The sequence below is a fragment of the Channa argus genome, chromosome 11 (genome assembly GCF_033026475.1).
Source record: "Channa argus isolate prfri chromosome 11, Channa argus male v1.0, whole genome shotgun sequence".
Classification (NCBI taxonomy): Eukaryota; Metazoa; Chordata; class Actinopteri; order Anabantiformes; family Channidae; genus Channa; species Channa argus.
In genome coordinates, this window is record NC_090207.1 from 19,305,710 (window position 1) to 19,333,552 (window position 27,843).

The window sequence follows — 27,843 nt, forward strand, 5'->3', positions numbered from 1 at the left end:
CAGAAAACTATCAACTAGTAGACCTTTAGAAAGATATTATTTCCAGTCAAGATGTCACTGGTTTTTTTCATTTTAGCAACAGTGTACAAGGCTTTTATACTGGTGCTTTCATTTAACGTGGAAATGATTCAAAACGTGAACAGTCAACCAAACTAAAACAATAAGACACAAGCAGTGTAGTAGTAACATTACTAATATTGGCAAGCTTCTTTTGAATCCTGTATAGAGGCATTTCTTTCTAAAGCATGACCGCAAATAGCAGAGATGGAAATGACATCGGCCTGTAATAAAAAGAAAACAAACTTACAGCCATTTCCATTCAATTTGCATCGTGGTTCATCACATCAGGCGGGCATGCGGCAAGGGGTGTGCGTGGTTGCTTAAAATAATTTTTTGCAGAAGATTTAAGTTGCTGTTAAACATCTATATTTTAAAATTGGACTTGCTGTATAAAGTTGTGGATTTTGTAGAACTACACTTTTTACTAAGCAATGTCAGTGACACTGTTCTCATACAGTGTCTCACTAAGATATGACAATGTGAAAGAACGGGTTGATGCCATTAATACTAACGGTGCTTTTCCTACTGTAAAAAAGTAAAAACTAGATTTTGTGGGAAAATCTTTTGACAGAAGTGTTTTTTTGTCCAATATAACACATTAGTCACGCAGAGCAGATGTTATGTAGTTAATTAAATTGTCACCAGAGGGCGACGTTACTCACACTCATTACATTATTCACAATGACTAATATAATACATATATATTTGTATCGTTAGGGAGACTATGACATTTCAAAGAAGAGAAAATAAGCATACTGTGACTTTACAGACGCAACGCTCCACAATTTCTACCGGTTTTGGACCGGCACTGCACAGCTGATGATTGGAAAGGGCTGTTAGGGGTTCAGTGTCTTGCCCAGAGACACTCCGACTTATAGCCGGAACCGGGGATCGAACCACTGACCCTGTGGTGCGTGGACGACTGCATATATTTATATCTAGTACAAAATGTGAGACACATAAAGCACTCACACACATGTGATCATTGTGGAAACACTGACAGCTCCAGTGAGGGGACAGAACAACAGAAAATCAATATCTAAGGAGGAAAACAAGCTCTCATGCAATACGGGCCACTTCTAGAATAAAATATTTGTTTTAAGAATATTTTAAAGTTTTCTTTTCTTTTTTAATTTTTCTTATTTTCCTAAAAAAATTGGCTTTGGGAAAGTTTTGATGCACCGTTTTCAATTTCTAGCTTGATGCCGCTGTGACGGAGAGGCCCAGCCCATTTTCATTACGCATCAACAGGGGAGGGGGTGCACTGCTGCCCTCTCTGGTGCACTCAGCCAACCCCTGCTGTTGTAATGTAAGCTTGTAGTATCCAGGGGATTCCGCTGTAAAGAATCGACTCGGTTCGCATACATCGGTGCCGCCAACGTGATTATTTTCTGGATTGGAAAGATTCCGCACCCGAATTACGCATGGAATGGTTTTGGGGGGATTGGAGTAGAAATGCAGCGCAGCACTTCCAGCCCACAACAAGAACCATGTCCAGCTTGCATTGCATGCAAATCTATGACATCCTGTTTTATCCCTTATGACTTTGCTATGAGTAAAATTTGCTCGGATACCGACGAGGAGTGAAGAACATAGACACAGCACACAAGCTGAAGGACTCTTCTTTTCGCTGCAGACCCTTTGTGAACCGAAAACCTCCGCATTTAGGATATATTTTTTGATGGAGCTGGAGAACATTGTAGCCAACACTGTACTGCTAAAAGCGAGAGAGGGTAAGTTGACACATAAAGGAGCTAAGACAGTAAGTAGGCCAAGCTGCTCCACTTTTGGGGCTCAAAATGCAGAAAAGGTGTGAATTACCGTAATGATGACGGCACTAGGCAGCCTGCGGACTGCCCGCTCAGCACAGCAGGTAAACCCCACAGATGCAACAGAAGGAAAATGTCTTATGCAACCCTACAGGCATCAACACATCACACTAAAACAGTTCATCTTGTGATCATTTGGATCATGGATTGTTTTATGCTCACGAGTTTTCCCACACATGTAAATGGGGGGAAATCTTCCTCCCACATCCGCTTTCGCTGTCTGAGCAAATTCTGCGATCTTTCGCAACATTAAACAGTACATGCTGAGGCACACATTGAAGCGGGGAATAGCTCCTATCGATAGTGGGAATCAAGTGATTTTGGGCTGGCTGGCATTTCAAAGGTGATCTGGCGACATGACTGGTGCTGAAATCGGGGCCTGCGCCGGTTGTAGACGGTCAAATGTCTGAGAAGACCAGTTGACTGTGAAGTCAGAAATACATTAGCTAATCAATAGCCGTTTTTGAAGAAGGCAGGGTCGTGTTGAGGGCATGGGGAAACCTTGCAGGTAAAGATCCTGCGGTGACTGTTTTGAAACAGTCTCTGCAGGATGTACGGGTAGTTACTGGGTATTCCAGGGTTGGCAGCAGTTGGGTTGTGCATTAAAACAAAATAGCTTCTTTAGAGTATAGTGGGCTGTTGTTTTGATGTGCTGGTCCTCCAAATCAAATATTGAATTTGACTTAAAAATTCCACATAAGGGTGTATTTTATTTTAATATCTGTTAGAAGACATATGAAAAAAACCCTCTTTATTTCCTTTCCTTTAATTGAAGCAATGTCCAAGTGGCTTAACTTAAATTGGAATGAATTGTTTGTCTTAACATTCTTTCCACTTAAGCTTTAAGAAATACTTCCTTAAAGTTCTCAATGTATGCAAACCTCATCTCTCAAGGATGTATTGGAACTATGTGCTCCATACTTGCGTGTTTTCTCAATACATGTCAGTCTTCCACAAGCTCTACTCTAAAGTGAGTCATTTTTGTGTTCTGTCAAAAAGCCCACACTCTCACAAGTGAATACACAAGTTTCAGCGCAGGCAGCACGTGTTTTCATATGGCAACAGTCTCTGTGGAGTTGCAGCATGACGCAGAAGTAGACTGTGCCTCTGGCAACTCCATCCATTTATCTCCCAGTGATGACATAAGAAAAGAAATGGGCTACGCTGTGGAGAGGGCAGAGCAAGTTTCATGGGAATTAATGGAATAATAAAATGAAACAGGAAGCCGACATGCTGTCAGACTGCTTAAGAGGGATGCATTTGCTGCGGGTCAGATTGGACATTTATTTCATGGGAGCAGTGCATGACTGGGCTGGGTGAATTAAGCCTCATGAATTAATAAGATCAGTTAATGACCCATGACAGATCTCGCTTGTCCCAGCTACTCCATTGGTGCTCAACTAGCCCCTGCCCTGACTGTGTGTGGGAGATAAAAAGCCTTTTACAGTTTGACTTTAAACGATGAGATGTCTCTTTGAGTTACCCTACAAATGCATCCATGTGAGACATTTCAGCAGCTAAAACTTTTTTATTATATTCACATTTAAACATGTAATAGGTTGCTCTTTGTTATTGGGGGCATCCTCAAACTCACTAAAACATTAGAGGCTTTATCTTACGGGGCCTGGTGCCAATGGCTGTGCAGACCTCCTGTGTGTTGGTGGTAACTTCTCTGCTTCTCACTCATATGCACGGCAAAGTGCACTATACACAAAGACTCATTTTATGTTACTTACCAGCCAGTAGTGAGAAAATGTGCATGAAGTGAATAAAAAGTGTTTATTCCTGTTTGTTTATGCAAATGCATCTTGAGCCAGAGTTTAGCCAAGAGACATGCATCCTCTGTCCAAACGCTCACGGCGACGTACAACAGGAAGGCCCAGTTTACACTGCAATCTCTGCCTTGTTTATGCCAGTGTACTCACACCTTCCAAGTCAGTTCAGCAGTGGAAGTGGCAGCAAAGTGTAGAAATAAAAAAACTATTGATATCCACAAGCCGGGAGTGGCAAAACAGGCCCTGTGCCAGCTGTCCATCGTTCTGGTCTCGGTCTTACTGCCAAGACCCTGTGAACACTAACCATTGATTAAGGGACTCAAAGAAGGAATATTAAAACCTCCTAAAACTCAGTTAAACCTCTGGGAGTAAATATGATTTAATGAAACAAAAATGCCTTTTTATGTTAATCAGTGAAAAATGTAACCCATTTTGATCTCCATAAAATAAAAGGACATATGAAACTGCCTTGTTAAGCGACCGCCATCTTATATACAGTACAGCCAAATGGTATTATACAATTACTGTGCACTCAACACTTATACCCATCAATTAGATGCAGCCCATAAGTTATTTAATCAAATTGATCGTTACATAACAACCTGAGTGGGCTGCTGCTATCTGAACTTCATCTTCCTGACGAGCTTGTCTCCGGAAGATGGCTATGACTATGGACGATGAGTATGCAGTGAAATGAAACACCCCAATCTCCAGCTTGTTCATCCTATTATCATCTGACAACTACAACTCTGTTCGGGTGTGGCTTTTTAGCCAAATATTAGCTGACATATAAGTAGGCTGAGTGAGCAAGTTAAGTGTCAAGGCATACTGTAGATTTATGTGTGTTAGCAGATGATGGGAGTCGGGGTCAATTCTTTGTTTAATTGTAACCTGAACTCTGCTGCTCTGACGAAAGGACTATCAGTGCCGTAGATCCTGGGCAGTGTGTGTGTGTGCACTTCTCTGTCTGCCTCCCCATTCACAACTCCTGCTGGCAGCGGTTGTAGATTCCAACTCAGGCGAGCAAATGTCATTGGGCTTTGAAGTGAATGAGAGTTAAGGAGGAAAAACTGCATTGCTGCATCCACATGCTCTTCTTGAATTGTGGTAACAGTGTTGGGATATTTAGTCTGGGCTACTAAACTGAATTCCACTCTGCCGCTGGCTGTTGTGTTATTCAGTGATGTAGTTAAATCAAATTCATGTGAAAATCACTGCAAAGTTAGAGCAGTGAAGTGTTCCTTACAGATATACCAGTACATTAATATTGGTACAAAAGCAGACATCTTAAAAACAAAAAGTAGTGAAGGATTTATTCAGATGAATTTACCTTTTAACAACAGGTTGGAATGAGTGTCAGTTAGATTGAGAACCAGACTTGTTGAAAGAATAAACACTGTGATCCTTCATGAAGATTCATTTGTTTGTTTCCAGCCTATAATGAATCAGATCTTATCTGACAGCCTATTAGAATTTGTTGTTGTGATCTTTGGTTCATTGTACTCTTAAAATGCTTTTACAGTATGATCAGTTCAAACATTATAGACCATTAAGGAACTGACTTCTAAAGAGGTTATACTGGATACCAAGTGGGAGGTACCTGTCCTTCTAATGTTTACAGTGACTTAGAGCTCCTGCTACGAAGGGTTTGGGGGCTGAACATTGGGTGAGTAGCAGTGGTCTTGCTTCATGTGATGCCAGCGCAAGTCTCCGCAGGCCAGGGGAGATGCTTTTGTTACATCTAACAGAGCATTTGTAAAATGAGCTGGGTAACCTGTTCAGCTCCATAATCTTAACTGAAAAATGCACAACACAGGTCTTTGTTTTCTTGTATGGTCCTCCACCTGTCAGGTTAAAGGCAATGTCACTATTAATAAAATACAGTAGACTCTTTGTCTATGTTGTCTCACAAACTTCCTTTCCCACTTCAGCACAAACAAAAACACTAACTTGGAATGCTCCTCCTCAGGACCTTTGAAAGAACAAAGCCATGATGTAATGAGGTTGAATTTTAGAGAGCCTTAATGGAGGGGAGACTGAGAAACACAAGTGAAACCAGCCTGCTGTTTTCTCACTGGGTTCTTCTGATGGCAAAGAAGCAAGGCAAGTGTGAATGTGGCACATTCTCATATTAGCATCTATCACTTCTTGTATGCATTCATGCATGCTGCAACATCCCCAAAGTAATGTGGTTACTGGGGGTCTAGGTTTACAATAAGTGAAAGTATAAGGTCAGTGACCCAAAAAAAGAAACATACTACACATGCTAGTGGCAAAGTGGTAAAGACTAAAATGTTTTCACTTCTGGGTGGATTTGCTGTGGACTTTGACACAGGCATTTATTCTCTCCTTAAGATGAATCCGACTGGCTCTGACTGTCTGTTGTTGCTGGCTAACCATTGTGCTCTATGATGAAATACATGCATAAATAGCATTATTCCTGTGTGTTCATCTGAACAGCATCAGTTGAATATACAATTAACATTAACAAAAGTTAACATCGCTAGCACAATTATGGCGAACATTTTACTTGAAAAACATCAGAGTGCTTGCTGTTTATTGTAGTGAATTAATGTATTTGTAAGGCAGTATTACCATTTTTGTTAGTACAACCTAGAGTTGCCAATATGCCTTTAGACATTTCTATCCTTTCAGCTTTATAATAAATATAAATACAGAGAAATATAAATTGGCACACAATAAGATTTTTAAATTTGTTTTAATGCAGTGGAAGGTGTTCATTCAAGGAAGGGTACACCCCCAAAAGGTCTCCAGTCCATCTCAGGGCCAACACAAAAAGACATACACAGACGGACAGCCACTAACACTCACATTTAAACCTGCCTGTAATTTAGATTCACCAGTTAACCTTTGAGTGTGGGAGGACACTGTACGAAACCCATGTGAGCACGGGGAGAACATACAAACTTCAAACAGAAAGGCTGCAGCTGTCTTTTAGATTCAAACCTTATAGCTGTGAGATTGCAGTTCTTACCAATGCACCACCATGATGCTCGTGACATAAAAAACAAGAATGAAAATGTTAAGGACTGTGCATTTCTTTCAATTCTTTAACCATTCAGAAGCAGATAAATACAAATGAAGGCTTAAAGAAACAGTCCTGCTTTTACAAATCAACATTATTAAATACGTCGCTAACTTGTTGGATCCAGTTAACTTGGTTAGTTGTTCATGCAGGTCACTACTTGACAAACTAAATATTACATGCAGAATGTTTTTAAGATGTTTTTAATTTAAATTTTTAATTTTTTGACATTTTCCCCTTATTTGACAGTTCACAATCTAGACAGGAAACAAGAACAGATATGCAGCAGAGGTACATTTGCAGGAAATCTAAATGAGTAATTTGCAGTCATGTGGTAAAAGCACCTTAACGACCAATGAGACTACTGGATGCCCAGTTACTGAGATAAGTTCAGCACAGTTTGTTTTAAAATTAGAAAAAAAAAACTTTTTGAATCAGCAGTTCATGCATTTTTTTAATGCTTCAGATTTAAAGTTTCAGATTTAAATTTTTTTTGGCATCCCATTTTGCACTTAAACGTGGCTATATAGAGCAAAGAAGAAGCAGATACTGATTTCTCCATCCACAACATGCCACAAGGCTCGCTGTGTTTTGAGTAGGAGTGTGACTCATTTTTTTCTTCAGTGGAAAAATTCAGCACTCTGGCTCTTACTATCTCTATTGTTATTGTTGCCTCTACCCACACATACAGTATATGTAACTCAGCTGGATGCAACAAGTTCACGTCTGTTCTCCTGGTGTTGTTGAGTGCATTTCTGGAAAATATAGGAGACAATTATCTGAGTAAAAGTGGACAAAGCAGGTTCAGGGAAAGTGGACGCAGAAGTGAATTTTAACAGCTTGTCACTTAAAAGCTCTAGGAATGCAGGAAACTACCAAACTGATATGTTTCTTCCCCCTTATGTCAGATAGGGATTACTTATGCAACATTTTTATTGTGTCTTGTTGAGCTTCCTGTGATCTGCACTGTTGCCATATCTCTTTAATGGAACATCCAATAAATATTTGATGTTCCTTAATCGTGGGATAATCAATACTGTACTTTTGTTGCTTCCTCCCTAAAGTCTTCCCCTGTAGTGTGGTAAGTTAAATGCAAGATTTGCACTTTTATCATTTTGCACACATTTATCCAAACAAACACCAAGGTCAGACATTTTATGCAGTTACATGAGGCCATGTAATTATTTAATGTTAATACAATGCTAGGCAATAAAAAAGAGATATTTTCACCTTGTTTATATTTTAGGAGGGGGAAGTCGTCATGTGTGTATGCCACTGGTCTCACATGGGCCACCATATGTGGCTTATGGGAATCTGTGGCCTGGGGGATTTTCACAGTGCATTGTGAGAGGAAAATAGAGCATTCAACATCTGATATTGTAAAAACATAATAAATCCCAAACAGCACCTGCTCTTCCTTAATGCTTGTTGAGAATTTTCCGCAATATGAAAAAGACAACCAAAATTGGAGTTAAGTAAAAGCTGAAATAGCAGCTTTCTCTGAGCTTTTCAGCTCCGCTATGGCCACAACCTACTCTCCAGTATCTTTGCTTTTTCTTTTGAGGGCTGTTGCAAGACCAGGGACAAAAGAACGGGGATTGTCAACACAAGAGCAAGACATGAAACAAATATCCTCATGAAGAGACAGAGAGGCTGTGTGCAAGGACAAGAAGGACATGGGCACAGCTTGAGAAGGGCATTGTAAACACTTGAACTCCATTTCCGGGATGGGCTTTGTGCCTTTGTTTGCGGGTACGTGCACAACAGTCTTCAGTAATATCAGGATTCAGAGCACCATGTGTTAATTTTTTAATCTATTGTTTTCATTGGAAGCTTTTTTGATGGATGTTTGTTTCCTTGTGATGGAACTGCAGAGTTTCACTTGAAGCAAAAAGAAATAAAATTGTTCCATGTAGAGATAGGATTGCATTACCATGATAGGCACCCTATCAAAACATTTATGAAGGTGAACAAACACACTAACACCATATCACAGCATGTTAGCATCTTATTATGGAGGGCTTCACGTGGATTATGCTCTGTCTTCCTGGATCTTTATGGATGAGCAAACAGCATGTATTACCCAGCTTGCTCCGGGTGTGTTTCTGTGTGTGTGTGTTTGCACACGCATGCACATTGTGATTTGTCAGGCTGGTTGGTTACATAATTTCAGAAATGTTTTCCCTCCTCATTTTCCAAATTGTACGTATTTTTAGAACAGGAAACTTGTGGCACCTGACTTTTCCCAGACCTTCTGCCACTTTGTCCTTTTTATGCTCTTCCTGCACATGGTTCTTCACTCGTGTAAACACGCGCACTCTAGCGACAACTGTCACAGCTCACCAGCTTTGAGGTCATGGACTAGTTTAACCACTTCACATTGCTCATGCTCTTGGTGGCTATTAATAGCAGTAATGTTTACAAGGACATAAAGACTAGAAGAATATAGTCATGTTTGTGTATTTATCTTAAGGCTATGTGCAAATGTAGTTGTGGGCAGTGTATTACACAGTAAATTTATGATATGAAATTTAGATAATACAGGTAGCTTTCATATTAAATACAGCAACATTTTTATGTTCAAGTTAGACTTGGCTGTTACTGTCATCACAGTACGATCGATATGTTGGGACACAGCTGTCTGTGAGCATCAATTCTGCTGATTAGATCTTACTTTTATTGTCTGTGACTGATTTTAAAATTACGACCAGCCAAAAGAATAGTCAAGTGTTGCCAGGTAAAAGCCGTAGATCACAAATGTTTACTCTGACCACATTAGCAGATGTTATCCCGTTATTATTGCGATAATGAGGGATACGTGGACAGAGGAGCTCGTTCAGGATAGTAATAAGGTGGCTGAACAGAGAGACCGGCATGACATCATGGTGGAACAAGGCAACAAAGAGTGTCTTCCTGCTATAGTCCTCCTCTTCTGCTCAGGTCTAGGCAGCATTTCCCCAGGCTTCCTGTGGCACATGGACGACACACAAAAATACAGTTGCTGCTAGAGTTAAACGTAGCCTTAGGACTAACCTTGAAGTTCTAAAGTCAATAACAAGTTTTTCACATGTAGAGATAAAAGTGAAGGGCAGTGCCACTACTAAATAAGGCCTTAGATTTTCTAATAAATTTAAAAATTGAGTAGTCGATCAATGCTATAGAATTTACTGCAGTTTTCTTGCATTAGTTTACATAAGCACACTAAACTGGCAAAATAAAATACAAAGTTGTTGAGTTTATTATCTTCCATCTTTGTATGTAAACCTCTGCAAATGCTGTATACATAGGCTACTCTGCAAAGATTCACACACAATCCTGAAATAAGTGTTTAATTTCCACAAAGCTACTGCCTTTATTTACCAGTGATTTATATCTACTACTATATAGATGTGACATGTAATCAAGCAACCATACTGTTAGGAGGCTCTCTGCAGGGCCCTGTGAAGCAGGAAGAGGATGTTTTAAAGAGAGCGCCAATGCAAACTTCTCTTCTTGCTTGATATTCTGCTTGTTATCCTTTCTGTGCTTTGCATAGACAAAAACACCAGCCATTACCTGCAGGTCATATTCAAATAAATTCCAAGTATTAAACATTGGACATTGTGGGAGAGAAGGAAGATGGAAACTTTGAGAAAACAAAGGCATTGTTATCAGAGTCTGGTGCTGGTTGGCTTCTCTGTGTTGGTACCTTGCTGACCACCACAGTATGACTCAACTGTGTATATTCTTAAACAGATAAAACAAAACAGGTGATGTGAGAAGAAACAAGAGTTAAATGAGCAGATAATCAGTTTTTTGTGGACAAGAAGAGATTTGAAAGTTGGTGCAGAGTCACTATCTCACTTTTCATACAGTGTAGGTGTAGAGAAATGCATGTATAGTCACCACTGCTCTCTTCCACCACTCTCACATCACACTCTCTTGCAGATGTTATTGTTACATATATGCCAAATGCAGTGTTTCAGGATGTGGTTTTAACTGGTTGTCCTCAGCAGATTTGGCTGCATATTTGGTGTGACAGTGCAAGTGTGTGTTTAATCAACACACAAATTCATGAATTGGGTTTTTTTGGTGTGTCACACACACACACACAGACAGATGTTTGGCATGGCGATAACCCCCTGGTGTCCCACCTCGTGGATGTCGTACCCTCTCTGACCTTATTTTTGCTTCACTTGACGTGCCTTGATGATGTCAGAGCTGCTGAGCAGAAACATAAATAAAGGGCGGTGACCACACTGGCCACATGGAACAAATTACCCTGTGTACTGCATACCCACAGTGTATTGCATATTTCTATTCATGTGTAAGTGACAGACCCCGAGAGAGTGAGAACTGTTGGACAACATTTACAAGCCCATTCGTACTTTTGATAGCACAGTTTTGTGAAAAACAAGCACGCGCAAGTTTTGTTTTTCTTGTTGATTCATATCATAATTTGAGAATGCAGCCACCTTTTTATTGATTTTTATGATGCTTTTGTAAACTTTTGCCACCAACTAACACATAATGTACTTGTGAAGGTTGAGTAATGCCAACTGGATTACGTTCTTCTTGGATGATAATGTTTCACAACTCATTCAAGAATCTTCTTCATTCTGAGGGAAAGTTGGTTAGAGGGAGTTGTATCCTCCAGAGTCTTTTTTCTCACCTTGCCTAAATTCGATCCTTAGGCAGATAATAGTGGAGGTGAGAGCAGGGCGCAGTCAACGGGATGTAATGATCACAAGAGAATCCTTCACTTAACAAAGGGGAAGTCTTCAGGCAAAATTTGTCTTCCATTTACCATGCTGCCCTTTCATCCATCCCAAGGGAGATTGAAGGTGGAATTACACTTCTTCATCAATACACATAAACGTCGAAGCACACCTCTAAACAGAACGGAATTATGTCTAGCACAGGCTCTCTGAGGCCACGATGTGCACACCTCCCAAATCTCAACACCGTGCGGAGATGTGCATCGCACTAGCTGATTGAATAGTGTTGGGAGGCGGGTTCAACAAGGTCTTTCCCTTGTTGATCGGAAAAAAGAATGGAAAAGTAGAAGAGGAAGAAATGTAACAGTTCATACCTGTCTAGATGGTCACATTGCCTGCCCGATTTCATATAATATTTATAAATGTTTTATATATTCTATTGTTGTGCTGTGACTTTATTTATATTGATTTTGATTTATGTGTTTAGAGTTGCCATCCAAATAAAATGTTTCATCACTAAAAGGCTGTACTTTTATTAGAATCCAACAGGGTCCTGATTGAGTGTTATGAGGAGTGTAATTCAACTGGTGACTTTTTCTTTCCAAAAAAACAAAAAACCATAATAGAAAAGGCTGGGTTTGATGACATAGTATACTTCACATGAGACACAAACTATTGTTCATCATTTGGTCTTTGAAAAGACCACTTTTGTTAACTCTTTAAATATTTATAGGTTTACTAATGACAACAAAGGATAGGGCATTGTAGTTCTCTGTAGATGTCTATCACATCATCATCTAAGCTATGAATGTAGAAAACAAGGTAACTTCAGAAGCTTCAGATATTTGCTTTTGTCATTGTAATTTTGTACAATACCTCAGCGGAGCATCCTGGCAAGGAGCCATTCAGACCAGATCGTGTTCTATCTATTTTATCATTGAAAACCACGTTTCGTTGACACTAAGAACATGCACATCAATTTTTTGTTTTCAGAATTTTCTTCCTTTTTTTGAAAATTGAGGTTTTTGCGACATATCTGAACGTAACCCACAAATGTACACATACATCCAGAACCCAGAAGTGTAATTCTGCCTTAAGACCAATTCATATATCCAAAAAGGGGCCACACCTAACAATCCCCTCCTAGGGTTTTAATAGGTGTTAAGGGTCATGATCATTATATCCAGATGACATTCCCCATTCTCACTCCCCATTATCCACCTAAAACCCTTTTTCAGGCCAGGTGAGAAACAAGGCCTATTCTGCAGGATATTATGGCATCTGTTTGAGCATTTATTAAATATCCTTACTATCTAACTTATATTTCCTCTACTAGTGTGCACTTTGTGGATCTGGTTGGGCACTAGTGGGCAACTTGGTTGTACTAGTTGTACAAAACTGCTTACTATTTCACTGGTTAGAGCAAAAATGCATATAAGTTAAATGATGAAGGTCAAAAACCTTACTAGTTGACAAGTTGAAGTCTATTTAACCTTACTAGTTAAGTAGTAAGTTAACTAGTACTAGTTAACTTGTAAGGCTGAACATCTTTACTAGTAGTGCTACTAAGATCAACAACATCCACAAGTTACACTAGTGACTGACATTTGACCTTACTAGTTAACTAGTAAGGCTCAAAACCTGTATTAGTTAACTAAAAAGAGCCAAAGTGCCAACTAGTCACAATAGTGATGCTAAATGCAAATGAGGAGGCAGGAAAGGGGTGTAAATACAACCTTCCTGTTTGCTCTCCATGAGGTATTCTCTTCAGCCAAGATTTAACCCTATGAAGCCTGGTGAGCTCACTGTTGTGAACTGCCAGCTCACGCTTTTTATTTATCCAGAATATACAATGAAACCAGTGCTTAAATTATTTTGTCTCTTATCATAAATAAGACCAAAGGTATTAAATTGACAAAGCTTAAATTAATTACTTTTGATACTTTTTTCTTTGATACTTTTTTGCCTTTTTAAGTGTGAAACTAATGTAATGATTTTCTGTATTCAGGAAATAAAAACAGAAAACTTATCTGGTTTTATCATGATCATATAAATTAGTAATTACGCTTTGTTTGTTTATCTTTCTATCTCTGTCTCTAAGAGGTAAATAAAATCATAAATTGATGTACTGGTATGCCAGGTCGTAAATTAAATGACACATTTCAGTGACGGCGTGTTTTTATCTCATACAAATGCTGTTAGTATAAAATTTTGCCTTTACTGTACTAAAGAAAGTTATCAAATAATAAAGTGGAGGCTCCATGGTTTGAATCTGAATGAAATGTTTTTTTCTTCAGTGTCAATTGGAGGACCTCACACCACTTTTGTTTCTACCTTTTGCAATAAAAGCCCCATGTCTATACACTGAACTTGCCTCAAAGCAATTATTACTAGGTAACTAGTGAAGGCCACAATGCTCACTAGTTAATTAATTAACTTAAACAAAATTATCCATTAGTCAACATCTACGCTTGATTAGTTAACTAGTGCCGTACATGTTAACTGTCTGATATTTCACTAGTTAGCTAGTTCCAAGCAGAGATCAACTAGTGCACAGGTTTTTCCAACTAGTATGACAACTACAGCGTTGCACAAGTTCGCTAGTACCAGAATTAGGGTCTTACTAGTTAACTAGTAAAGATACGAATACCTCCTTACCTTGTTTACTAGTAAACATTTTTAGCCTCAAAGCAAAAGAACGTTTAACTAGTGATACAGTGATTTTAAGGATTTAAGGAAGATTTTAAGCCTCACTAGCTAACTAATAAGACTAAAGAAGCTTAAGCTAGTGAATTAGTCATTAGACATTTTGGCTTTAACTTGTTAACATGTAAGCCCCAACATGTAACCACTAGTGTCACTAGCTTCAGTTGTCTAAGCCATGTTTTGGACCTCACTAGAACTACTTGTAAGCATTTTAGACTTCACAAGTACTACTAGTAAGCAATTTGCGCCTCACTTATTTACTAGTTAGGTATATAAGGCTTCAGCTAGTCAACTATTGAGCTTCATTATTCATTATTAACTAGTGCCCGCACTACTAAACTGCTAAGCAATTTTGTTGAACTACTATGACCAAGTTGTGAACTAGTGCACTAGTTCCAAATAATGCACTAATTTGGCAAACGTGTATGTCTCTTTTATGTGGAGATTAATAATTTATGCTTACTATTTTCAGGTTGTGATGTGGCACCCAACTCCTGTTACTTCTGTTTCCTTCCTAGAATGAGTCCTAACTACATTAGAACTCAAATTAAATATGTTAGTAAAGAGATTGCGAGGCAATTTGGATGTTTTCATTTCCACTAAATTTCCCACACACTAACTCTCTCTTTTTCACACACAGTGAAGAATGATGTTTAAGGATATGCTGGCTATAAATAATGTGGCAAAAGGAGTCCCTTTAATAGTAATGACTGGCTGTGCAGAAGATAAGATTTCAAGAGAATCTGAGATGAGTAACAAGATAAGAAGGCAAAAAAGCATATTTTTTTACTCTGTAATTTGTTCTACTCCTTAACTTCTACAGTGAATCACTGAATAATTGTATTACTTCTATATATACAACCTAGTCACATCATTATCTAGTCACAGTGATGTTGAGGCAATGATAGCAGAAAGACTGAAAAAATAAAGATGCTGGATCACAGGAAACAAAGGAATAGCGGAAGGTGATAGCAGTGGAGATGAGTTACAAAAAGCAGGAAGGGAGCAGTGAGGAGTGAGAGAAAATGAAAAAGAAATAATAGAAGGAACAACATCAGTATTGTGTAGAGGTTGAATGCTTGGGTGGAGTGCTTATGTTTGTTTCAATTATTTGACATGGCTTGACCCTTCGCAGGAAAAATATGCAATTTGGTGGATGCTTTCAACCACTAACGCCTTACAGTAGCACAAGTGCATTCATTTTTAGCATGGTGGCCCCGAGGGGGGTGACCTTCTCTTCTCACTGTACTGTTGTGCTTTTTGGCAGACGTCATGTTTTTATTAAAAGAGATTAAAATACTGGACCACACAGCAACACACTTGAGTGTGTTTGTATTTTGTTATGAAGCATAACTTTGCATAGGTATTGTTTTCAAAGAACAACTGGTGTTTAAATCAGGAAATGTGCCTGTTTATAGCTTGTTTGGTCTACAGTAAGGTTTATGAGGAGCAGGTGCTGGGAGTTAATGATTCTCTTGGAGGATATTTTGACTTATTAATACATTCATGTGTTTGTCAATTGTGATATGACTATAATATTGTGTGTGTGTGTGTGTGTGTGTGTGTGTGTGTGTGTGTGTGTGTGTGTGTGTGTGTCTGACATATGGTTGTTTATCTAAAGAATACCCTACCTGAAGTTAAAATAATTCTTCCAACAAGCCTGTCAAAGTTTACTTAGGTTGTGTTAGAAAAAAACGTGTTCAGGACTGGCACACCCACTGTGAGCCAAGCAGGGCCTTGATGATATGATATCAGAGTTTATGCAAATGGTAGCAGCAGATCAAATTTGTTTATTTGATCTGAGAAAGTTTTACATTAGCAGCTCAAGCCAAATTATCACTAGCTTTGCTAAGCCCATTGGTTATTGCTAAATGTTTAAAATTGGAAACAACAAAGTCAAAATCCAGTCCCAACCTTTTTTTTTCTTTTGTATCCAGCACCAATCCTGTATCGTTGCCATATCAGCCAATACAGACCCTTGATCCGATAAATTTATCTCCTGAAATGACATCTGATACAATATGACACACTGTATTTTTCAGGCACTAAATGATTCACATACTGGAGGTAAAAAAATATTAACTTCAAATGTTTCAAAAGATTAATGGTTAATTTATTTTAAGATGTTTATCTTCTTCAATTATTGATATGAATGGACCGCGTTTTTGGACCTTCACTATCACTTTGTACAAGAAAGTTACAGAGTAGAATGTTACACCTTTCCTCACAAACACTGGGTACTACCTTACTGTACCTTACAGAAATAATGTTCTTTAATGCTGTTTGTAATGTTTGTTAGAATGTTTGTCCCACAGTTTTTTGTATGCGATGCATTGCTGATAATGCTGAGAATAACAAGTAGTGCATAAAGTGCAGCCCAGACTTGACACCATTCTGCCATTTAAGTTCTTAAGTTCTTATATCTATGGTCATTCGCTTAAGTATTAGACTACTTTTTAAAAAACTCCATTACAAAATTAAAATAAACAGTTTCTAATGAAAATACAATGAATTAAAAATAGCACATTTAATATCCATAATTGCCTATGCCTGTATGCCTATGATGTTCCACACTGTAAATGGGAATCTTCATGAATTAAATCAGTGCTAATAGTGCTGGCGAATGCAACTTTGCAATACAATAATTTTTCCATTGTGGCAGCGGTTGTTAATGAGACCCTCGTGGCACTGTCATCGCATTTGCACTAACTTTAATCATGTGGACAATGACTGTGAGGCCATAGTTTTGAATGTTGTGACATGAAATCATATACATATAATAAATTATGTCTGGATTGTGTTTGATATCTGAGCAAAACATATAAATTTGAGACTTAAATTTTCACATTGTTTTATGGAAACAGCGTATTGGATCCTTGTTTTGAGATGATTTTCAAACTGCAGCCCGAGAGAGAATGAGATAGAAAGTAATCCAGGAGGATTGATGAGAAAGCTGCTAAAGCTTTCAGTCAGAGCCTGCAACATGACGTAGTTCCTCTCACATTCCTGGGTTATTACTTAAAGATGTCTGCTTGTCATTGCCTCTCCTGCTCTAAAGCTCACAATGTTTCCTCTCACATCAGGCGAGCCACTTGCAGCCGATTTCCACCACACAGACCGGTTAAAGGAAATCCCTCTCAGTTCATTAGAGCAGTATCCGCATATCAGGGAAAAAAAAAATAACTTAGTCAAACATAACGGAGGGCACGATTAATTGGAATGGATGGAAAACGGTGACATAAGCACTGAAAGTCATGTTAATCCCACCCAGTGGACATACATACGAGAGGAAAAGGCAGAGGTGATTTGAGCACAGATATAATGGGAAGTGTGGAAGTGATCAAATTTGAAAGGTAAATTTAAGGCAAGTGAAATTGGATTCAGGAATGACTGCCGATTAAGTTTCCTTCAAAGATCTAAAGAGATTATGTGGATGTAAGGGATTTTTGCTCCTGATGGTGTTATGTTGCAGCAGGAAGCTGATGCATAATTATTCAGAGCAGTGGAATCTAATCTGGCAAAGTCCAGGGTTCTGATGGGAACTGAGTTGGCCAGAATAGGCACACTGTTCCACTCTCAGAAAAGCTACTGAGTGAGGGAGAAAGTCAGCAGACAGGGGATAGATTTACAGAGGAAGTGCGACATAATCTATGAATTATATATACACACTGAGACTATGATTTCAGTCAGGGGAGAGCCCACACACACCCTCCTCTTTTTTCCCACTCATTTGAGCCATTAGGCCTTGATTTGCTCCTCAGTGAAGAAAATAATCTTTTATGAAGTTCTTCCATTATAACATTTTCACTTTCTTTTTTTTCCCCTGTACCACAGGTGGAGGAGGAAAGCGGAAAGGCAGGAGCAAAAAATGGAAGGAGATCCTTCGCTTCCCCCATATAAGCCAGTGCACTGAGCTGGGAAACAGTATCGGTACATGTGTGCTTTTGTGTGTGTGTTCACTTACAATGTGTTGACTGTATGAAAAGTTTGTGAACTTTTTTTTTTTCTTTTTTGCAGAGAGGGACTATTTCAGAATCTGTGAGAAACAGCCTATTGGAAGGCTTCTTTTCCGTCTTTACTGTGAGACCAGACCTAAACTGCAACGATGCATCCAGCTATTAGACGCAATGGTATGCACACACACACACACACACACACACACACAAGTTGAGTAGGCGTCTTTTTACCAGAATCCGGGAATCCTCTATGAATCCGGGAATATCCTCAGGAAAGTGTCAACAATCAGCTCTCTTTTTTCCTTTTAACAATTGCAACCAAACACCATTCGTCAATCACAGTTTTGTAACTGTATCGGGGAACTGTAGAACTGGTGAACTGTTTTTATGTAGTTGCTAAACTGTGTGTATGCATCCACTTCAACTGTTAATTTTAATTTAAATGAACATTACCATATTTGTCATCAGGAGCAAAGCTATGTTAGCAGTGCTCCAGCTTAGTCAGTAGCCCATTCTCATGGACATGTTGCAAGGATGTCTATTTTAACTCTGCAATGCCCCCTCCCTTCTATGCTCCCTTTTACCCAACAGCTCTAAAAGTCACCTATTGCAAGGGGGAAACCACTTATACACACTCATCTCAAACGTGTGTTGTAGCTAATTCTGCATTCCATGTGATGAACTCTAGCGCCATGTGTGAGTGTTGAGCATTATACTCACCACTTCACTGACAATAAACCAGTCCTGAGGGTGATTACAACCAGCCAGGTGCTTCAATTTCAAGTGATTAAATAACATGGAAATGTGAGTTTTACTAGAGCTTTCTTGTGTAATTTCAACACCATACTTTGCAGAAAGTACTTTCCACTTATAATAGTCAGACAATTTAATAAGATGTGTGGTAAAATCATTTTTTTTAAGTGTTTATGTTACAAGACAGCTTAAACACAAGCGTACAGGAGGAAGAGGGAATGTATACAATATTGCTTGAAAGTTTGTGAAAACTTTGCTAAACCTAAAGAAAATTTCTGAAACTATATAATAGGAGCCAGAATTACACAAATGAGACAAAAAATACACGTGGTCAATTATTTACTAAGGAAAATGATACCATCTGACGTATTTCTGTCAAAACTATTTCTGAACACCTTTGAAGGAGACATCAACAATGTTACCATCTTCGTGAGTGGCTGACTAACAAAGATCACACCAAAACAGAGGTGTGTAACAGTCTGAGATGTCTCAAAGATCCCAAACTATAGAATCTAAAGGGTTCTTAAACTTTCAAAAGGCACAGTATATCAGTCTCATTGTATTCTATCAAGGGTTTTTGTATTTCTTGGATCTCATCTACTTCTAAAAGGCTAAAGGGGCATATTCTTTTCTCTTTGGCTGACCCCCCCACCAGCAAGAGGTGGGACTCAGACAGCCCATTTAGTCTGTGTGTGTGTTTGTATGTGTGTGTAATTTGATAATAAAGCCTCAGTTAATCAACACTTGGCAGCAATCACACTTCGCCCTTTACCAACCTACCACCACCGCCCTCTCTCTATATCTTTCAGTCATACTATTATATGTACATTTACATTTGTAAAGGTATTTTTTTGCTGGCCTTCTTTTGTTCATAGGTGTCAGTGATGCTGTGTCTTTTTTAAGCCTCTTTTTCCTTAAGCTCTGGGCTTATGCGTTTATGTACTGCATGTGTGTTTTGTAGTGGAAAGCTGGTGATGCTGGTGTGACACACTGTGACACTCCAGGACCTCGAGGAATCCCACCATGTTTACTGTGTGGTTGCCTGGCAACAAAGGACTATGTTGGAAAAAGGCCACTGATAGAAAGACTCGAGCCAGTGTGCAGCATGGGCGCCATGTTGCTTCACCCCTTATTGAGAAGTTAAAAGTGCTTGCTACAAACACGTCAGAGAGCTTTTCATGTTGCTGCCGCTGCAAGATGTCCAATATGTTCAGTGTGTAATGGCCAAACCTGTTTGTGTCAGCGGCTACGTATGTGCAAACAAGGAGCCAAGAGCAGCATATGTTTATGTGAGAGCTGCAGCGACACACAGAGAGTGAGAGGTGTGTGTTTGTGAAGTGGCACTAAACAACAGCTACTCTGTCATACACATTTTTTCTCATCTGACAGCAGTGGACATTTTTGCGTTTTCACAGTTGGAAAATATGTCATTTATCTCTGCTGTCTTCTTCTGGTTGGATGACTATAAAATCCTGAGTTGTGTTTAAGATATTTTTCCCATTAAAGTATTTAAAGTAGTTTCCCTTGAGACAAATTTGTAATTTTGGTCTCTACAAAATAAATGGACCTAACTTGACTAGGAATGGAGCCATTTTATATGACTTGGGAAAAGAGAACCTATTTTTGGTTTGTTTGTTAGTGTTATATGTAAAAAATGATTTATAATAAAAGCTGTTACAGCACCATAAAAGTATTTTTGTTTGTGGTTGTGGTACAAAAGTAAACATAAGAACATTTCTGAAGAGGATATTTTAATGATATTGAATTATTTTGTTAATTAGGAAGACTATGAGGTGACGCCTGATGAAAAAAGAAAAAGCAGAGGGGACCAGATCATCAAGACTTTTCTCACAAAACAAGTAAGTGTCCTAATCTGGCTCATTTACCAAACTCTTACCAAAGTATTCTTATTATATATTTTGCCTGTATTGCATTTTTATAGTGATTATTGTCTAAAACCTTTAGAAATTTTCTAAAGCACAAAATACTGTACAATACAGCTGAATGAAAGCCTCCCCATATTCACAGTGTGGGGGAGGCTGTAGTTTAATGCACATATTAAATGTAGAAAAATAACACATGAAATGTGGAAGAGTAACAAAGTAATCTTTGACAAAGCCTTAAACATAATGTACTGATGTACTGTGCTCAGGGAAACGTTGTATATGTGTCTGTTTAGCTTAATACAGTGTGCGTAATAAAAAGTTATGAATTTGTAGTGTGTGTAATAAAAGGTAAGGTACATGCGAATGTGTGTCCAAATATCACTCTGTGTGTGTGTTGATGTAGTCACCTCAGCATGTAGACATAGCAGAGGTTTTTGCAGAGCAGTGCAGAGAGAACCTTGAGCTCAGTCCATGTAAGGAGATCTTCAGCAACTGCCGCAAGTGAGTCATCGCTCTCTTCTTAGTTCATACTCACCTGTCTGCTAGGCTCTCACCTGTTTTCTCTCTGCCTTGTTTTTATTATTTACCTCATGTATGTATATATTAAACAGCACAGAGATTGCTAAGTGAATTTTAGCTTGCACCATATTCTTAGTTTTAACGGCTTTAGCTGAGCCTGCTTTGTTGTGTATCGGACCAGGGCTATCCATGACTTCCTGAGTGGAGCTCCATTCGCAGACTACCAAAACAGCATGTACTTTGACCGATTCCTGCAATGGAAGATGCTGGAGAGGTACACAAATAAGTATACACACAAATAATAATAATTAATAAACAGCGTTTGCATGAGAGAGGTATATTAGTTAACATAAAGTCTTCAAATCTTCTGTTATCATCTAATCTTTTCTAATTACAGTTACTACCAATGAAGAGTTTTATTTGTCAGGCTAATAAGAAAACACAAAAATAAATATCCACTTGGTAACTACGTGGACAGTCTAATACATTAAAATTCAATACAACAGCCTAATTAAAAGTTCTGCCTTTAGAATTTATATTGTTCAGTTTTGGTTGATGTTGATGTCACAATATGTAAATCCAATTGCATGTTTATTATTGAGCTCATAGATAAAAGGTGCTGTTATACTGGTGTATGTCTGAAACTAGCCGAACATTGGATTGAATTAGATAGTACACGTATACAATCTTATAACTAACTTATAACTATAACTTTTTTTTACCACTCAAATTAATAATATATTATTCTGTAATGTGCCTTTTAGGCTGAAATAGAAAACTTCTGTATATATATACAGTCTGGTCTATATTTGAGCATTTTATGGCACACATTAATAATAACATTTTAAACTTAATTGAAGACATTCAAATATTCAGATACTTGATTACAAAATACTCCATCACAAGTATTTCTGTATTTAACAGTATTTTAACTGCAGGACCTTTACTTGGTAAACTCACAATTTACCAGGTAAAAGTCATGCATTTAAAATGTTACCATTAAACGATAGTGGTATTTAAATTACTGATGTTGTTGGTCAACAATGAGACAATTAACTATTTTATTCTTTGGTGTGTAGTTTAATATGTAATTCAATGCATTAAATGTTATCATATCATAGGATTAGGGTTAGGGTGTGTTTTCCATGTAAAATTATATATATGTAAATTCCATTTCCAAAAACATTATGTCAGGCTTAAGAAGAGATTATGCAAATTGATCAGACACACTTGACTTCAGGAATATTCCCAAGAGCATGATCACTTTAGACAAGAAAATATTTTATGCAGAGTTTACACATGATAAAGGCATTTAGAAGTAAACAGCAGGCTTTCAGAGCCACTTTGACTCTATTCATGCAGGAAACCATGATGCTCAAGCTACTGCACAGGAAACAGACTCAGGATCGTATTGAATTCTGCAGATTATATCTCTGCCCTAATCAATACTATATGAGCATCCATTAATGGATTTGGCTGTGTCTGTGTTCTGTCAGGCAACCAATCACTAAGGACACATTCAGACAGTACCGAGTGCTGGGGAAGGGGGGATTTGGAGAGGTAAGACATACTGTTTATGATTGTGGTGATAAAAAATGATGATATTACTTTATTGTTGATTATTGTGGTTTAAAAAAAGAGTTATACTGTATGTGAGATATGTGAGAATTTTTTTCTGTCAGGTGTGTGCTTGCCAGGTAAGAGCAACAGGAAAGATGTACGCCTGCAAGAAGCTAGAGAAAAAGAGGATAAAGAAGAGGAAAGGAGAGTCCATGGCCCTCAACGAGAAGCAGATTTTAGAGAAAGTCAACAGTAGATTTGTTGTGAGTAAAACATAAAAGAAGATTTTTTGGCAAGTCACTACCTGCAGCCAGAGGCTGTCTGTTTTGCAAGAGTATGACTTCCTTGTGTAACCATTTTTGTGAGATTTAACATTTCTTCTCTTTCTCAATTTCTTCTCTTAGGTGAGCTTAGCATATGCATATGAGACCAAAGATGCTCTGTGTCTGGTGCTGACCATCATGAACGGTGGAGACTTGAAGTTTCACATCTACAATATGGGCACGCCAGGCTTTGAAAAAGACAGGGTCCAGTTTTATGCTGCTCAGATCTGCTGTGGACTTGAGCATCTACACAGAGAATATATTGTCTATAGGTACCACTGTAATTATCACACATTTTTGTATTCATTTCAAAATCAATTAGATTTTATTTTTTTTATAATTCATGTCTTTTTTACAACATACTTACAAACCATATCATTTTTAGGGATTTGAAACCAGAGAATATCTTATTAGATGACAACGGTGAGTTTATATTTCTAGTTCTTGCTGTGAACTGCTTATTTTGCTGAAAAAGCACAATTTCAAATCATATCAATGTTTCATAAGGTATTATTTGCTTCATCCACTGGATTTAAGAATAATAATAAATTTACAAATATCAAATGCTTTCATACTCACCACTGTTTTGCTACAGGACACATTCGTATTTCTGACCTGGGGTTGGCCATTAAAGTGCCTGAAGGAGAACTCATTAGAGGCAGGGTGGGGACCGTTGGCTATATGGGTAAGAAATACTGCAACATTTCCATAAGTAAATCTACCTGACTAATTACCAACACAACCGTAACGACCTGCTTCGCTTGCTTTCCAGCTCCAGAGGTGATAAATAATGAAAAATATGGCATGAGTCCTGATTGGTGGGGACTGGGCTGTCTCATTTATGAGATGACTGCTGGACGTTCGCCTTTCCGTGCCCGCAAAGAACGAGTGAAACGGGAAGAGGTGGAAAGGAGAGTGCAGGAGGAGGAAGAGGAGTACAGTGACAAGTTTACAGAAGACACAAAGCTGATCTGTAGAATGGTAAGAATGATGTTCATTTTGTGACATTAAAAGAAGGATGAGTAATTTAATGATATGTCTCTGTTTCTGCCCACCCAGTTGCTCACCAAAGACCCTAAGCAGCGGCTGGGATGCCCAGCAGATGGATCAGCGAGTGTCAAGGCCCATTCATTCTTCAAAAACATCAACTTCAAGAGGCTAGAGGCTGGAATAGTGGAGCCTCCCTTTGTGCCTGATGTAAATAGCTTTGTGATGTGTAATAATCTCTTCTTTTAATACTTTTGCACCAAAATGGACACTGCAGGACAAATGTGTTTTTATTTTCTAGTAAAATCCCTTGGTTGTAAATTATCTATAAAGATAAAATCTCTTGTTTTTCCTCTCAACCCTGTCTTTTTCCTGGCCGTTGGCCTCTCCCAGCCTCGGGCAGTGTACTGTAAAGATGTTTTGGACATAGAACAATTCTCCACAGTCAAGGGAGTAAATTTGGACCAAACGGACAATGACTTCTACTCCAAATTCGCTACAGGGAGTGTTTCCATCCCATGGCAGAATGAGGTAAGTTTGGGCACTTAATTTGACATTTTTAAGAGCTTGGTGCAGTTTGCATAACTGCAGAAATGACTCTCTAAGAGTTTCTCATTTTCTTTCATTTCCTTTCTTTTCCGTTCCTTTTCTGTCTTTCAGATGATAGAAACTGAGTGCTTTAGAGATTTGAATGTGTTTGGGCCTCAAGGGATGAGGCCTCCAGATCTAGACTGGAATCAGCCTCCAGAGCCACCCAGACGCAGCCTGCTAGACAGGATCTTCAGGAGGCATGTAAGTGATCACTGAAACACTCTCATAAAACCACACATACAAACCCCCAAATACTTATACAAATTAACCCACACAAATCTATATCTCTCTTTCTATGCTGCAGCACCCAGAGGTGTCTATTTCCCACAGCCGTGTCCAGTCTTCCAGTGTAAACTCTGTGGACTCCATGTCCAACTCTGCCCCCTAGTGGCTAGTGGGAACCTCCCCCACCCCCATCCCACTACCCACTCACCCGCCCACCCACACACACACACACACACACACACACACACACACACAGACACACAAAAAGGGAAGGAGCTCCGAGGGATTTCCCTGCTGCTGATTGGTCCACAGCCTGGGCTTGAGCAGCAGTTGGCGACAGCTGGGGGTGACCAGATCCTCAGAACCCCAGACATTTATAGTGGGATGGCAGAGACATATGGAAATCAAACTTTACTTACCCTCAGGACTGTTGGACTATAGAACAGAGCCACTGATCTTGATGAACGCAGAAAATGATTTAAAAAAAAAGCTAATATTCAGGGGATCCACTGTATAATAAAGACCACCACAGGGAATAGAAGATGGGGTCTTGGTGAATTATAGTTTTTCCAGAAAAGGAATTTCTTTTTCTCTTATTTACAGTTCTTTAATTTCTGGCCTGTATCTTGTACCAGTATCTTCCCATTTATCTACACCCCTCAGCGTTACCATCTGTACAACTCATAGTACAACTTATACTTTCTTTGTATACTTTCCACCTTCCATACCTCAGATCACTCCTTAAACATTGAGAACACATCACCTCAACAACCTCAACACATAATGTACACTGCCTTGCGTACACTCAGGCCAAAGATTAGTTTTGTGATACTGTTTTCATGTTGATTTATTGGTTTTCGAAGGTTTTTAGGTGACGTTTAGGACTACAGGAGGATCAGAATGTGTGATCCGTTTTATACTTCTCTAAATATGAGCCTGCAGACATATCATATAGCTTAAAGCACACATACCATACATCCATACACCATCAGATAAATGGGCATACACAGGTAAAGTTGTGAGAATCTGCTTGTGTTTTCATGTCATGGACAAGTGTAAGTATGGACAGCTGTATCACTTTTGCTTCTGCATACCTCATTCCACTGATGTTACCATCATATACACACAGATGTTTCCCTGGGTTTACAGTGTCATTTTTTTATTCAACATTATGTGGAGTTTGAAAATCTAATTAATATGCTGTACATAAACAGAAGTCTCTTCTTTGTTTGTTTGTTTTTTTTTGCTCAATTTTCTGCACAGTTCCCATGGAGTGAAGAGGAACACATGCACTCAGCCTGACCTACAAGTTGCACAAATTAACATAATGTCATGCTGTTTTGTCACCAAATGAAAATGTTTTTACCTCTAATCATTAAGGCACATTATTGTACTGATATTGTCACACGCCACTTGCTCATTCAAAACGAAAGTGTTCTTGTTCTTCTTATGCCTTTTCCATTTACGGGATAATGCTGCATAGGCATTGCTGTCACATGTACAGGTTTTTTATATTTTTCCCCTTTACACTTACAACATGCTCTTCAAAATGCCTCACAAACCTAAAGGGTCTTCCTCTTGTTTTGTGTCCTGCCATAATCAAAGACACAGGGTATTAACAGCTACTTGAAAGGCTTATCATACCTGAATTTTATTTAGTTGTCCAGTTCAGGAAGACACCAGAGGATCACACACAAAGAAGTGGCCTTCTAACAGCAGCATGGCAAGTAAAAAAGAAAAAGGGAGGATGACCTCAATCTCATGTTTTAAGAATGTGGTATTTTACCTTTTGGAGGTGGTGGAAGCTGGTCTTTGCTGTAATTTTAACCGCCCTTACCAATTGCAAGCCTGTTTTTCTTTCTCTCTGTGTACTTGATATAAAACTAAAATTTCTGAATTTGACTGAAGTGCCTGCTTGTAAGCATGATCTCCCTGAAAATGTCCATACAGACATCAGCACTTTGTTTTATTCTCTGACTGTCATGCTTGTTTGTTTTGCTGGGAAAGTGTCGATGCAAACACACACATAATTTGTTGGAAGTAAATGGAAGGATGAGTGAAGGATTAAGAAAGGAGGGAGTCAATAAGGGAGATTTCCCTCTTAATGTGATGTACAGCAAAGTGCTGAGTGCATGTGAAAGCCAAACCCACTGTGTCCTTCAAGTCCTAATAAACTCTGTGTTATAGTTTCAGTAATTTACAGTTTAACTGTCTCTTTATTTCCTTTCATTTAAAAAATGTTTCTTGTGTGCAAAAGAGTAGACATTAAAGCTCTTATTATCACAGGGATACAATACTGCTGTACTAATAATACAGAAGTAGTAATAATCTAATAATCTAGAAGTAGTATTTTACAGTTTAGAAGAAAAAAAATACTTTTAAATTACTTAAATAAAATGTATGACTTTTTCTAGGGATAGATTTAAAAAGTTCAGGTTTGTCCTAAAACAACACTCAATGCCAATGGTATATTGAAAAGCTCTTGGTAGCTTTAATGATTCCTATGCATACTGGCATGACAAGATACTTTAAAGTGTGAAAAACTATGGGAAACTATTGGGAAGATATTTTCCAAATTTCCACTTTCTTAGTGCCATACTTCTTTATATTAGTATTAATGCCACTAGATGGTTAATTCAGACTTTTGTATTTTTACAGTGAGGACTGTGAATTATATTCCACGTTATATTCCAAATTGTTTTGGACGAAAAAAAAGCTAAAAAACACTTGCCCGTGGGACATTACTGCAAGTGTATATATTTATTATTAGGGAGGTGCTTAATACTTGTCAAACTGAGAACCATTGGAGACAGACATATGACCACGTTTTGGTCCTGGCACTTTGTTTCAGAAAAGAGAAAGCTTTACAGTACAAGAGACATCGATTGTGTGTTCCTCCATTAAATGAGAGAACTCACCCTGCAGAAGGC

At 38.5% G+C, this 27,843-nt stretch overlaps 1 protein-coding gene across 2 annotated transcripts; it reads left to right on the forward strand.

Moving 5' to 3' along the window:
• Window positions 1–1,310: 1,310 nt before the first annotated feature.
• On the forward strand, window positions 1,311–27,110 carry grk5l (G protein-coupled receptor kinase 5 like). Of its 2 annotated transcripts, XM_067520183.1 has the most exons (17): window positions 1,311–1,793; window positions 5,634–8,462; window positions 17,948–18,043; window positions 18,131–18,243; window positions 20,604–20,681; window positions 21,112–21,209; window positions 21,409–21,501; window positions 22,724–22,787; window positions 22,910–23,050; window positions 23,192–23,382; window positions 23,496–23,533; window positions 23,706–23,795; window positions 23,883–24,091; window positions 24,170–24,307; window positions 24,491–24,628; window positions 24,758–24,889; window positions 24,993–27,110. In XM_067520183.1, exons 2-17 carry the CDS (start codon window positions 8,438–8,440, stop codon window positions 25,074–25,076), a joined length of 1,728 nt encoding a protein of 575 aa, XP_067376284.1. In that variant the 5' UTR covers window positions 1,311–1,793; window positions 5,634–8,437; the 3' UTR covers window positions 25,077–27,110. The 2 variants fall into 2 exon arrangements, with proteins under 2 accessions (XP_067376284.1, XP_067376283.1); XM_067520182.1 differs by lacking the exon at window positions 5,634–8,462.
• The last annotated feature ends 733 nt before the right edge of the window (window positions 27,111–27,843 follow it).